Raw genomic sequence first — 14,473 nt, forward strand, 5'->3', positions numbered from 1 at the left:
GCCTTCGGCTTCGGCGGCGACAGCGGCGGTGACGATGACAGCGATAAGGAATGGTGGGTGTAGGCTGCTGACGGAGTTTGGTCTATTGCAATTCGCTCTTTTCATTCAAAGGTTAGTGCTAGGGTTTAGGATTCGAGCTCAGCTTCCTTCTCATTTTATTACTGTCACTGTTAGTTTTATTTGAATGGGGAATGAAAAGCTAAGATTATGGTTTTGGTTTCTAGATTTGTTAACGATACATCTTTTCTTAGTTCTAAGGTAGTGATTTTTATGGATAAGGACATTGGTAGCATTAAATTTTAGGTAGCATGCCTGATAATCTAGTCCATGCAACAAGAATAGTTGTGGATCTCTCGGAGACTCTGAAAATTAGTCCTTCAATGCGAGTTTGTTGTCTGGAAACATCGTGTAATTGGAATTTCAAGAAATAGTGGCTGGTTTATGGTCATTTAATATATTATAATAAAAAAGGATATGTACCAGTATGGTTTATTAGCAGGAATTTGGTATTTCTTTCTTACTTTTTTTTAAACCTCGCCATATTTATCTATTGGTGCTAAGTCTTTAAAGGTTAGAGTGCCTTCAATAAAATAATATAAGACAAGTCCCACCTCTCCTGACTATTGTTCAGGTTTGCAAAATGCTGGGGAAAAAGAAAAGAAAAGAAAAGATCAATGCACACACATGACATATTGACACCTAGAATTTCTATTATTCTAAGACCAATCCTAAGATCCACGCTTGTCAAATGTAAACTTGTAGAGGTCTGCTAACAAATTTTTATAGGTTCTAAATTTTTGTAGCATTGATTATTGCAGACATCCAGATGTCATAATCATTAAAATCATCAAGCCTTTTCCCCAACTACTTAGAGTCGGCTTTATGGATCCTTATTCATCAAGTATTCTAATTTAGGACTATCTCCAAAGTTATTCCAAGTTTCTCCATACCCTACCAAATCAAGGTGTACTCATGAATGCTTAAAATTTCTGAGCTTTATATAGGCATGTAAAAATCAAGGTGTACTCATGCCTTGTATTTGTGTGTCATGAACCCAAAAAAACAGATTGCTTGTGTTATCATCAATTTGCAAGCTATAAGACACAGCAGGTAGCAATGAAAGCTATAAGTCCTTTTTTATAAACCTTAGTTCTCAGCAAACACAACCACAACAGTGGAAAAGGCGCACCTAAAGTTGCTTCTAGCTTGAATCCACTCTCTTTGCATGGTGCTACCAGTTAAGATCATTTAGGAGTTGATGCCAAGATCATTTGCCAAAAAATAAAAAAGAAGTGATGCCAGGATAATGCCAACAAATAAACAATCAAGCTGGACAAGAAACTGACTTTAAGGAAGATGACAGCAATCAAACTTGGTTAATGTTGACCAAGGATTAAAATATCGGTGACCATACTCATGCCAAACACCTCTAGGCACAGTATGTCTATGTGCCATGCTGGCACATGTTTAATTTTGTATCGAAGCAAAAAAGAAATAAAGAAACTTAAAATTTTCTTTAGATAAAAAATTAGGAATGGATTTAGTAGGGTTGTGCTGATCCATACCAATGGTTTTGCACTGTTAGCATGCTCAATCATCACACAATCCAACACTTGTTTCTCTTGGGTTCCATCATCAATTGTTTCTTTGTTCTCCGTTTTCTCTGCAAAGATAGATAAAGATAAAGAGCAGTTGGTGCCAGTACAATTATTAATTTGGCAATTAGCCAAAGTGCAAGTGTAGCTACCTGCAATTTCGTCACGTGGAGGAATAGATGGTTGCCGATCATCTTCTGGAAGCGGGAGTTGAGGGCATCATTCTATTCTTAAGATTTTTGGGAAGAAAAGGCAATTCAGCCCTTCCACCCATATGAGCTTGGGGCAATTCACAAGCTGCAGCTCTTCAAATTCATATCGGTTCTGCTGTGCCAACAGCAAAAATATTAGGCCCTCACAACTATCAACCACCAAGGACTTGAGCATGGATGGGAACAGTCTATCTTTTAAGATTCGGACTCCAGGGCAGTCCTTTATAACCAATCTTCAAAGAGATGTGAGCTTGGGCAGGCACCGCAGTGGTGGAATTTTCGTGCAACCCCATATGGTCAGCTCTTCAAGAACGAGTATGGAGTCTCTTTGCAGAAAGAGTTCCCAAGAATTACTATAGCAAAGATGCTCGATGGATGTCAAATCAGCAAACAGATGCATTATGTTCTCTTATGTGTTTGATATAGTCAGCTTGTTGCCTGAAGTGACCTGGTATATTAGCAAAAGAGAATCAGAAAACTTTGTTGTACATGTGTTCCATACAGAAGAATTAAACAAAACAATCTGAGAATGTACGATTGTGTAAGTCTTAAAGTGATCAAGAATTTAGGATGGAGGGTACCTGAATGCAGTTGATTCTTTGTATTTGGCACTAGTTACTCAATCCAGGGCAATCAACAATTTTCACTGTGTAAGGCATAGATGAGAGTTGATCATCTTGTGGAAGCCGGAGTCGAGAGCATCGTTCTATTCTTAAGATTTTTGTGAGGAAAAGGTAATTCAGCCCTTCCACCCGTTTGAGCTTAGGGCAATTGACAAGCTACAGCTCCTCAAATGCATATCGGTTCTTCTGCATCAACCGCAAAAATGTCAGCTCTTCATAACTATCAACCACCAAGGACTTGAGCATGGATGGAAGCAGTCTATCTTGCATGACTCGAACTCCAGGACAGTCCTTTATAACCAAGCTTCAAAGAGATATAAGCTCGGGCAGATCAGCTTGTGGAAGCCGGAGTCGAGGGCATCGTTCTATTCTTAAAATTTTTGTGTGGAGAAGGCAATTCAACCCTTCCACCAGTTCGAGCTTAGGGCAATTCACAAGCTGCAGCTCCTCAAATGCATCTCGGTTCCAATGCTTCAACCGCAAAAATCTTAGCTCCACACAACTATCAACCACCAAGGACTTGAGCGTGGATGGGAGCAGTTTATCTTGCAAGACTCGAACTCCAGGACAGTCCTTTATCACCAAGCTTCGAAGAGATATGAGCTCGGACAGATCATCTTGTGGAAGTCGGAGTTGAGGGCATCGTTCTATTCTTAAGATTTTTGGGTAAACAATGAAATTTAGCCCACGCACCCGTTTGAGCTTAGGGCAATTCACAAGCTGCAGCTCCTCAAATTCATATTGGTTTTGCTGCGCCAACAGCAAAAACGTTAAGCCCTCACAACTATCAACCACCAAGGACTTAAGCGTGGATGGGAACAGTTTATCTTCCAAGACTCGAATTCCAGGGCAGTCCTTTATAACCAAGCTTCGAAGAGATGTGAGCTTGGGCGGGCACCGTAGTGGTGGGATTTTCGTGCAACCCCATATTGTCAGCTCTTCAAGTACGGGTATGGAGTCTCTTCGCAGAAAGAGTTCCCAAGAATTACTGAAACAAAGATGCTCAACAGATGTCAAATTATCAAACCCATGCATTATCTTCTCCCATGTGTTCGATGTAGTCAGCTTATTGCCTGAAGCGACCTAGTATATTAGCAAAAGAGAATCAGAGAACTCTGTTGGTGTATGTGTTTCATACAAAAGAATTAAAACAAACAATCTGAGAATGTACGATTATGTAAGTCTTCAAGTGATAAATTAGAGCACTTCAAATTTAGGATGGAGGGTACCTGGATGCAGTTGATTCTATGTATTTGGCACCAATTACTCAATCTAGGGCAATCAACAATTTCCACTTCGTCAGGCATAGATGAGAGCTGATCTTCGACATGTGGAGGAATAGATGGCTGCCGATCATCTTGTGGAAGCCGAAGTTGAGGGCATCGTTCTATTTTTAAGATTTTTGCGAGAAAACGACAATTCAACCCATCTACCCATTCGAGCTTAGGGCAATTTACAAGCTGCAGCTCCTCAAATGTATATCGGCTAGGCTGCGCCAATCGTAAAAATGTTAGCTCCTCACAACTATCAATCACCAAAGACTTGAGCGTGGATGGGAGCAGTCTATCTTGCAAGACTCGGACTCCAAGACAGTCCTTTATCACCAAGCTTCGAAGAGATATGAGCTCGAACAGATCATCTTGTGCAAGCCGGAGTTGAGGGCATCGTTCTATTCTTAAAATTTTTGGAGAAACAATGCAATTCAGCCCTCGTACCCGTTTGAGCTTAGGGCAATTCACAAGCTGCAGCTCCTCAAATTCATATCGGTTCTGCTGCGCCAACAGCAAAAACGTTAGGCCCTCACAACTATCAACCACCAAGGACTTGAGCGTGGATGGGAACAGTTTATCTTCCAAGACTCGGACTCTAGGACAGTCCTTTATTACCAAGCTTCGAAGAGATGTGAGCTTGGGCAGACACCATAGTGGTGGGAGTTTTGTGCAACCCCATATGGTCAACTCTTCAGGTACACGTATGGAGTCTCTTAGCCGAAAGAGTTTCCAAGAATTACTGAAGCAAAGATGCTCCACAGATGTCAAATCATCAAACCACTGCATTATTTTCTCCCATGTGTTCGATGTACTCAGCTTGTTGCCTGAAACGACCTGGTACATTAGCAAAAGACAATTAGAGAACTTTGTTGGTGCTTGTGTTTCATACAGAAGATTTAAAACAAACAATCTGAGAATGTACAATTGTATAAGTCTTCAAGTGATCAATTGGAGCACTTGAAAATTGGGATGGAGGGTATCTGAATGCAGTTGATTCTTTGTATTTGGCACCAGTTACTCAATCCAGGGCAATCAACAATTTCCACTTCGTCAGGCATAGCTGATCTTCGACACGTGGAGGAATAGATGGATGGTGATCATCTTGTGGAAGCTGGAGTCGAGGGCATCGTTCTATTCTTAAGATTTTTGCGAGGAAACAACAATTCAGCCCTTCTACCCGTTCAAGCTTAGGGCAATTTACAAGTTGCAACTTCTCAAATGCATATCGGCTCGGCTGCGCCAGCCGCAAAAATGTTAGGTTCTCACAACTATCAACCACCAAAGACTTGAGTGTGGATGGGAGCAGTCTATCTTGCAAGACTCGAACTCCAGGACAGTCCTTTATAACCAAGCTTCGAAGAGATATGAGCTCGTGCAGATCATCTTGTGGAAGCTGGAGTCGAGGGCAACGTTCTATTCTTAATATGTTTGTGAGGAAACGATAATTCAGCCCTTCTACCCGTTCGAGCTTAGGGCAATTAACAAGCTGCAGCTCCTCAAATGCATATCGGCTCAACTGCGCCAACCACAAAAATATTAGGTCCTCACAACTATCAACCACCAAGGACTTGAGCGTGGATAGTAGCAGACAAGATGGTAGGACTCGGATTCCAGGACAATCCTTTATTACCAAGCTTCGAAGAGATGTGAGCTTGGGCAGGCACCGTAGTGGTGGGATTTTCGTGCAACCCCATATGGTCAGCTCTTCAAGAACGGGTATGGAGTCTCTTCGTAGAAAGAGTTTCCAAGAATTACTGAAACAAAGATACTCAATGGATGTCAAATCATCAAACCCATGCATTATTTTCTCCCATGTGTTCGATATAGTCAGCTTGGTGCCTGAAGCGACCTAGTACATTAGCAAAAGAGAATCAGAGAACTCTGTTGGTGCATGAGTTTCATACAGAAGAGTTCAAACAAACAATCTAAGAATGTACGATTGTGCAAGTCTTCAAGTGATCAATTGGAGCACTTCAAATTTAGGATGGAGGGTACCTGAATGCAGTTGATTCTTTGTATTTGGCACCAGTGACTCAATCCAGGGCAATCAACAATTTTCACTCTGTATGGCATAGATGAGAACTGACATTTAACACGTGGAGGAATAGATGGCTGCCGAACATCTTGTGGAAGCCGGAGTCGAGGGCATCGTTCTATTCTTAAGATTTTTGCGAGGAAACGACAATTCAACCCTTCTACCCATTCGAGCTTAGGGCAATTCACAAGTTGCAGCTCCTCAAATACATATCGATTCTGATGCTTCAACCGCAACAATGTTAGGTCCTCACAACTATCAACCACCAAGGACTTGAGCGTGGATGGGAGCAGTCTATCTTGCAAGACTCGGACTCCAGGACAGTCCTTTATCACCAAGCTTCGAATAGATATGAGATGGGGCAGATCATCTTGTGGAAGCCGAAGTTGAGGGCATCGTTCTATTCTTAATATGTTTGCGAGAAAACGACAATTCAGCCCTTCTACCCGTTCGAGTTTAGGGCAACTAACAAGCTGCAACTCCTCAAATGTATATCGGCTCGGCTGCGCCAATCGCAAAAATATTAGGTCCTCACAACTATCAACCACCAAGGACTTGAGCGTGGATAGTAGTAGATATGATGGCAGGACTCGAACTCCAGGACAGTCCTTTATAACCAAGCTTCGAATAGATCTGAGCTGGGGCAGGCACCGTAGTGGTGAAAATTTCGTGCAACCCCATATGGTCAGCTCTTCAAGTTTGGATATGGAGGCTCTTCGCCGAAAGGGTTCCCAAGAATCACCGAAATAAAGATCCTCAATGGATTGTGACTTATCAAACCTTTGCATTATATTCTTCTGTGTCGGCCTAAGGAATTTCCAATAGTTACTGAAATAAAGATGCTCAACGGATATCAAATCATCAAACCCATGCATTATCTTCTCCCATGTGTTCGATATAGTCAGCTTGTTACCTGAAGCGACCTGGTACATTAGCAAAAGAGAATCAGAGAACTCTATTGGTGCATGTGTTTCGTACAGAAGAATTAAAACCGACAATCTGAGAATGTACGATTGTGTAAGTCTTCAAGTGATCAATTGGAGCCTTCAAATTTAGGATGGAGGGTACCTGAATGCAATTGATTCTTTGTATTTGGCACCAGTTACTCAATCCAGGGCAATCAATAATTTCCACTCTATGAGGCATAGATGAGAGCTGATCTTCTACCATAATCTGAAGTTTAGGACAATTTTGTATAATTAATTCTTTGAGATAAGTAAGGTTTTGCATGCCTGACAGTGATGTCAATTGCTGGCACTTCGCAATATGCAAATATCGAACATTGGATGGCAGTCCTTGTTCTGATAAGAGCCGGAGTTGAGGACAATTATATATCTTCAGATATTTAAGCAAGTGGAGATGATGCAGCCCTGCTATGGATGTGAGTTGCCGGCAACCAGAAATATACACCCTCTCAAGCATGGATGTTGATATGGGTTCGTCCAAATTTCCAAGAGAGTCATGAATGTATAGAGGAAGAGAATTTATTTTTTCACAATTAAATATACGGATTCTTTGAAGTGATGCAAAGGAGAAAGGATCTCCAACCCATTCAGGAAACTTGCAACCACCATACCCTTGTATAGACAAAATTTTGAGGTTGGAGTGAGGTTGAAGATACTCAAGCATCGCTTCCTCTCTTTTTTCATCGGCCAGGACATCCTTATTTTCCGCTTCTAGATGTAGTATTCTGTAGTGTCCAATACCATGCAAAGCACATTTTTCGTTGACCGCATTCCAATGTAGAACCAACTGCTCAAATTTATGCTTATGTTTAAGACCGGCATTTCTAGCATTCTCTATGTTGACCATGTTCCTGAGCCCTGAGATAATGAGAGTTCGGAGGTTCGCCAAGCCCTTCAGCGCTCCTCCTATCCCACCCTGCACTATATAACATCCAAGCAAGCTCTGAAGATTTGTTAGTTTTCCGATCCCAGCTGGCAGGCTAAGAATTACCTTGTTCGCAATTTGTAAGTGGTGGAGGTTAGTAAGGTTGCCTAGGCCATCTGGTAACTTTGCAAGATTCTCGCAATCAAGTACCAATATCTGTAGGTGATAAAGGAGGCATATTGATTCAGGGAGCTTCTCAATTTCGTAGGATGTGATACATAAGTAGCGCAAGTGCTTCAGATTCCCAAATAAATCTGGTATCTCATCTTTCCTTTCCCAAAAAAACTGTAGAGTCCGTAAACATCTTAGTAGCGGCAGATTCTTGATTATTTCAGGGATTACTCTTCGATCTCCATACCGATGTTGTAATAACAACGTCCGTAAGGCGCTAAAATTATAGCAGCGCAGTGATTTCCCAATATATAAATGGCGAACCTCATTGGGGAGACTAGGTAGCTTCTTATCCACAATTGCCCAGCACTCATTTCCTGCAATAGATTTCGCTAAATCATGTATCATATCATGCATCTTAAACTTAGACCGATAGGAATCAAAGAATGATCTTCTTTGCAAGTCATTGAAGTATTCATTGCCAGTGTCGTCCATTCTTCTTTTACCTCCAGATGTCTCGATGTAACCTTGCGCCATCCACAATCGGACTAATTCATCTTTCTCAAACGCATAATCCTTGGGAAACATGGAACAATAAACGAAACAAGGTTTTAGACGTGCTGGCATGCGGCTATAGCTTAATCTAAGAGCTGGAAAAATCTCATTATTCTCTTCGATTTCCCATACATCATTTTGCATGACATCCATCCAGTCATCTTTAACTGCCATGTGTCTTAGAAGGCTTCCTATTGATTTCACAGCCAATGGTAAACCAGAACACTTCTTGACAATCTGCTTACCGATATCCGCCAAGTGTGGTTGTTTTTCAGGGTCTTGACTACCGAATGCATAATGTCTGAATAATGACCAAGACTGCTCTGGAGACAAGCAGCCAGGATGATAAGGACGCATTGTCTGCATGATCTCAGCGACAGAATAATTCCTACAAGTCACAATAATTTTTACGGTTTCTGCGCCAACGAAGGGGTTTCTTAACGACTCCCAATGGCTTTGCTGATCATTCCAGACATCGTCGAGCACGAGTAACACTCTCTTACCCTTCAGGCTTTTCTTGAGAGAATCTTGAAGTGTGCTTAGTTGTGTAAGATCACATGAACTTTGAGTAATAGACTCAAGGATGGCCTTTGTTAGCCTTGGAACATCGAAATCATCGGATACGCAAACCCATCCGGTTAGATCGAAATATTCTTTTACCTTGGAGTTGCTGTAGACCAGCTGGGCGATGGTGGTTTTTCCCAGTCCCCCCTTGCCGACAATCGAAATGACGGAGATACCATTTCCCACACCCTCGGAGAACAGCAAATCAATTACCTCCTGCTTGTCGCGTTCCCTTCCATAAATACCCGACTCCTCCACCATGTGGCTGGTTGATGCTGGGTACGGAGCTTTGAGGACCCGTCTCTCTCCATCTTCCTCTCTTAAACGGAGGCGTTCCCGATCCTGCGAGATCTCATCGAACCTCTCCTTGATGTCCCTGATTCTATCCCCCATGCCGTCCGGAGTTGAAACCTGTTGGAGTTTTAAATTTATAAAAAGATTTAATTTTTTTAAAAAAATAAACCAGCCTTACCCTCTGAATTTTAGATGATTTAAATACTTTAGAATACTTATTTTTTCAGATGCTTCTATCCCACATGCCGCCCGTAATTGAAGCCACTCTGCTGGAAAGAGAACCACTTACCTCGTCGTCCCCTTCCACTCGCTTCCTCTCGCGGGAAGCTCGGCCTTCCACTTGGGCTCGCAGTAACTCGTACTCGTACTCGTCCAGCACGTCATCTGCATCATAAGCCACTTCTTTAAGCTCCTTCAGCCAGAGCTTGACGGATTCGTCTCGTATCTCCCTCTCCTCCGCGTCATGGAGCACTGCCTGGATCCTCTTCAATGTTCTCTCCATTTTCTCCAGATCTTTCAGGACACTGCTGCATGGATCCGATGATGAAGACAGCGAGACTGCCGATCTCTGAGCAAAGCCCAGTACTTGGCTGGTTTTTGATAGGATGGAAGAGAGGAAAGCGCTCGCCATCGCACAACCTCGGTTTCCTCCTTGCTCTGCTCGGATAAGACAAGGCAAACAAGGAAGAGGGCTTTGGCTTTCCTTCTCGCTTCCTTCCTATCTCGTTCGCGGAAACGATGAGCCGGGTAAAGTCAATGGCAAGCAAAGCAGAGACCTCGTTCACTTGGCATACTTCCGTCCAAACATTTCAGCTTCCTAAAGGCAAGCGAAAAAATCTTACCAACAAAGCACGCACACACAATAAAACAAAAAAAAATATATTCCCCCCCACTAATTTAAAAAAAAACCAAAAATCAAAAGAAACAAAAACAAACGAAAAGTCAAAAGAAAGAAAAGAAAAAAGTTGAGATCCATGCCCGCGACCATTGGATCATCTTTATTTCGCTTTGAGATATGTATTGATGGACGAATATTGAAGTGGATACAACCGTGACCCTTCATGAAATGAGAAGAAAGAAAATTTCAAATATAGCAATAAGCTTTTTCCAGTAAATCTAGTTTTGGCTTTGCACAATCTTTATACCTATATTCTTTATCAAAGGAGAGAGAAAATTTGACCCCTCTTCAAAATTCAAAAAAATAGAAAGAAATTCATAGAAAAATCTACTCTTCTCGATAAAATTCATTTCTCTACGCACAAAAGGGCAAAAAGAAGATTAAATTAGCATGCAAAAAAAAAAAACCATGAGTTAGATTTAGGTTCTCAATGCACAAAAGAGGGGGAAAAAACCACGATTTTGTTTCTCCTTGTACAAAAAAGGAAAAAAAAATCAAAAACCCATAATTTGGATTTTCTTCATCAACCCACAAAAAAAAAGGTGAAAAAGGAGGAGTACTCTCCAAAACAAAAAAAATAAAAAAATTCATTCAAAGCCAGACTCTTCAAAAAGAAAATCTGTTCATAATATTTCTCTTCAAAAAGCAAATCCATTTGTAATATTTTCTATACCAACAAAAAAGAATTCCATTCAAAAAGGACTTTTCAAAAAGGAAAATTTTGAAAAAGTAAATTAGCAAACAAAAAAAATCATGCACAAAGTAGGCTAAAAAATTTGTTTCTTATTTCTTTTTGGAACTCAAAGAAAAAAAAAGAACAATTTTGCTTTTTATTTAAAAAATTGCGATTTAGATTTTTCATTGGAGTCTTTAAAAAGAAAAAATAACAAATTTCATTCGATAGGGCACAAAAAAATAATTCATAATGCATAAAAAAGAAAATTACCCCAAATAAGAGCTTTTTTGGGCTGAAAATACCATTAACGAAAATCCACCAACATCATTAAGGTAAGAAATTTATAATGTACTAAATATTAAAATATATACCAATAATTTTATTTTTCAATTCTAGGTATCTCATATATATTAAAATATCTTATAAGAAATACTGAAATCCTCATAAGAAAACTTTATTTTTCAATTCTAGGGATCTCATATGTATTAAATATGTGATCATATAGGAGAACTTGATTCAATTATTTTTGATAGGAGTACCAAAATCCTCATGGGCAAAACTGTTAACGAACTATATATGACCTATATTTGGAGATAGTATAACCATGATATATTTTAATCAAGCAGAGTTTTCCGATAATAAATATATTAATATTGTATATATATATTATAGGGCGGGAACCAATAAAGCTAGAAAAATTTATTAAAAAAATATTATAGAAATTCTATATCTTTGTTTTAACATTCATAATAAACAAAGCCTTCTTATCCGCAAGGCCTAACTGGGTTATATGTGGCATAATCAAATAGATTCAATTGAAGAAATTAGTCATTTTCTTTTACAACTTATTGCTCAATATGATCAACCTAATAAAAAGTTATAACTTTACCATTTCTCTACTTATTCATTTGAAGCATATAACTATTGCTAATTTTTCTTCTCTATTTTTTCATATGTTGAAACAATCACAACATAAATGTTCCAACAAGAATGAAAACAACCACTCAAATTCAAAAAAAAAAAAATTAAAATCTTCTTCATCAAATCAAAAAGAATCGGATGTCTTCACATAAGCAAACATTTATTTATCATATTACAAACATTCAACTATTATATTAAACAATATATCTTTTCTATTAGCTGATCTTTCTATTAGTGAGATGCTGAAAATAAAATGATTAATAATTATTGATAGGGGGCAAAATGAATCATCCTGCTCAAGATAGGGGACCACCCCATTCTAGCCAAGCAGACCTCAGTGCCGACCAGGTCAAACCTCAGTCCCGCTAAGAGCTAATCTAATTTTGGATTTCGCCACAGATCCGACCGGCCTCGGCTGGACCTCTCCGCTGCTACGACCTGCAGCAACCTCTTCTGGTGCTTATAATGACGTCCTGGTGTTGCCCAGATGGACAACCCAAGAGGGGGGGGGGTGAATTGGGTTTTAAATTAATTTGGATAATTAAAACGTTATGGATGATTAATTAAAAACTATTGCAAGTTATTTAATTAATGCTAAGTGCTGTGAGTGATGTGAGAGGAAGAAGAGAAGAGACAATCCAATGCAAACACAGAGTTTTATAGTGGTTCGGAGCTACCCCTTGCTCCTACGTCCACTCCCCAAGTCTCTCTTGGGAATTCACTATAACCCCCTTGGATTACAGCCGGTTGTTTTGCAAACTCACAACCAAACTTGTTGTTTTACGAGCTCACAACGAACTCGGTCGGTTTTCCCAGGCTCACCGACTAGAACCAACCCCGATTGTTTTCCCGGGCTCACAATCAAACCCTTACACACGTTGGTTTTAACTTGGCTCACCAACCAACCTTAATCCCCTTGATTCAATCCCCCGATTGAACCAAGTAAATACAGTGTGTAAAAGAAAACAGAAAACAGCTTCTCAAAAAGCAGATAAAAACAATATGAACAATAAATGAAGTTAAGAAGCCTCAAACGCTTTTAGATCGAAGATGAGGAATGGCTTCTTGAACTTCTGGTCTCCTCTTGAAAGAGTGGTCGACTTGAATGCAGGAGGAGGAAGCTTTTAATGTTGAGAAGATGTAGTTGGATGCAGTTATTGCAGATCTTCCCTCTTTTTCGTTGAAGAACAAGTTGCAGAGTTGAAAGCTTGAATGCTTGGAGTGGAATGGTTGTTCTCTCCCTTGCTACAGTCTTCTGTGGCTATTTAAGCCAACCCCCACGGAAACTAGCCGTTACACTGCTTTTTCTGTCCGTTCTGCACACTCTGCGCAGCCTGACAATATGACCGTTGGTGGATTGGAGTCGACTCGCGCGATCAGGAGTCGACTCGGCTGTAGCGGGAGTCGACTCAAGCTTTTTCGGAGTCGACTCGGCAACTGTTCCAAATTTGAATTAAAGTTGCCGTCACGACTGGGAGTCGACTCGTCTTGACCTGGAGTCGACTCGCCAACTTCTGGAGCTGACCTGGCAATTTTGGAGTCGGCTCATCCACAGAAGTCCGTGGATCCAATTTTGAATTTTGTCCACTCGAGTCGACTCGACTGTCCTTGGAGTCGACTCGAATCTCAGAGCCCGAACTTCCGATTCTCTGTCTTTTGGCTCATCCAGTCTTGGAGTCGACTCGAACTTCCTTGGAGTCGACTCGGCTCTCAGCTTCCGAAAGTTGGTCTTCTGCCTTTTGACGTGAAGCTTGTCTTGGAGTTGACTCGAGCTGTCTGGGAGTCGACTCGAATCTCAGAGGCAGTAACATGGTTTTCTGTCTGTCGATGGTCGCACAGTCTCGGAGTCGACTCGCGTATTGCGGGAGTCGACTCGAATCTCAGAGTCCATAAAATGCTCTCTGACCTTTTCTTTGTGTACCTCTTGGAGTCGACTCTTACTACCCTGGAGTCGACTCGTTGAACATTGGAGTCGACTCGCGCACTTCAGGAGTCGACTCGTTGACAGGTTCTGAGATGAGGCTTTCTGTTCTTCTTTCTGTTCTCAGTCGGAGTCGACTCGTACTAGTCTGGAGTCGACTCGAGCTCGTGCCAGTGAACTTGATACGCTTGGAGTTGACTCGTGATACTCGGGAGTCGACTCAAGTCTCAGACTTTGGTTCAGCAGACTTCTTAACTTATCCAAAATACTATGAACCAAATCTAGAGACACTTGGACAGGATTTTCACTGAAACACTCAATTGAATTCATTAGTAATCACAAGATATACTCAAATGCTTTGAGCTCATCAAAATCAAATGGGGTTTTAATCAATCACTCCACAATCTCCCCCTTTTTGATGATGACAAAACTTTGAGTATATGTAAAATGACTTGCTCAATAAATAATGAAATAAAATCCATAAATGAATTCAAATGTCTGATAATTTAATTTATCCAAGTTTGAAAGGAGTGAAACAACAAATTTCGGAGTTAAAGCTCTCCCTTTCATTTGGAATTATATAAGCCTTCATATTATGCAATCAATTGTTTGGCTTATATGTCATTAATGATTTAGCTTGATTAAAATTCAGATTCTCCCCCTCAACATATGCATTCAACTATGTTTTGATTCTCTGAATTTCCTTTTAATGCTTTGAAGTTTTTGAACTGAATTTTTTGTTTTTAGAGGAAAAATCTGTCAATTTGTTCTTGAGTAGGATTCAGCTAATCTCCGAATATCCCTTGAATAGATTCTGGAGATTACTCCATTAGGAGCCCCAAAAGAGAGATAATGAGCCTCGAGGTACCGAATCCACTTAGAACAAATTTGTGTGTGTTTTTAAGAG

General features: G+C 40.5%; 2 protein-coding genes across 6 annotated transcripts in view; one reads left to right on the forward strand and one right to left on the reverse strand.

Moving 5' to 3' along the window:
* The window catches only part of LOC103698569 (putative disease resistance protein RGA4), a 29,123-nt gene extending 18,683 nt beyond the window's left edge, over positions 1-10,440 (reverse strand). For 2 of the 5 annotated variants that reach the window (XR_005510808.1, XR_005510805.1), the window contains exons 1-7: positions 9,440-10,440; positions 6,805-9,267; positions 5,697-6,659; positions 3,660-5,550; positions 2,389-3,513; positions 1,748-2,255; positions 1,566-1,663 (exon numbers count right to left, since the gene is read on the reverse strand). Coding sequence is in view for 1 of the 5 variants with exons in the window: in XM_039123994.1 (XP_038979922.1) it covers positions 4,720-5,550; positions 5,697-6,659; positions 6,805-9,267; positions 9,440-9,781 (4,599 nt within the window). In the remaining 4 variants the exon portion in view is untranslated. The other 3 variants (XR_005510802.1, XM_039123994.1, XR_005510819.1) reach the window with 3 other exon arrangements.
* Positions 1-14,473, forward strand: part of LOC103721783 (ABC transporter G family member 41-like) — a 75,691-nt gene that overhangs the window by 18,393 nt on the left and 42,825 nt on the right.

Source organism: Phoenix dactylifera, chromosome 1, assembly GCF_009389715.1.
Source record: "Phoenix dactylifera cultivar Barhee BC4 chromosome 1, palm_55x_up_171113_PBpolish2nd_filt_p, whole genome shotgun sequence".
Classification (NCBI taxonomy): domain Eukaryota; kingdom Viridiplantae; phylum Streptophyta; class Magnoliopsida; order Arecales; family Arecaceae; genus Phoenix; species Phoenix dactylifera.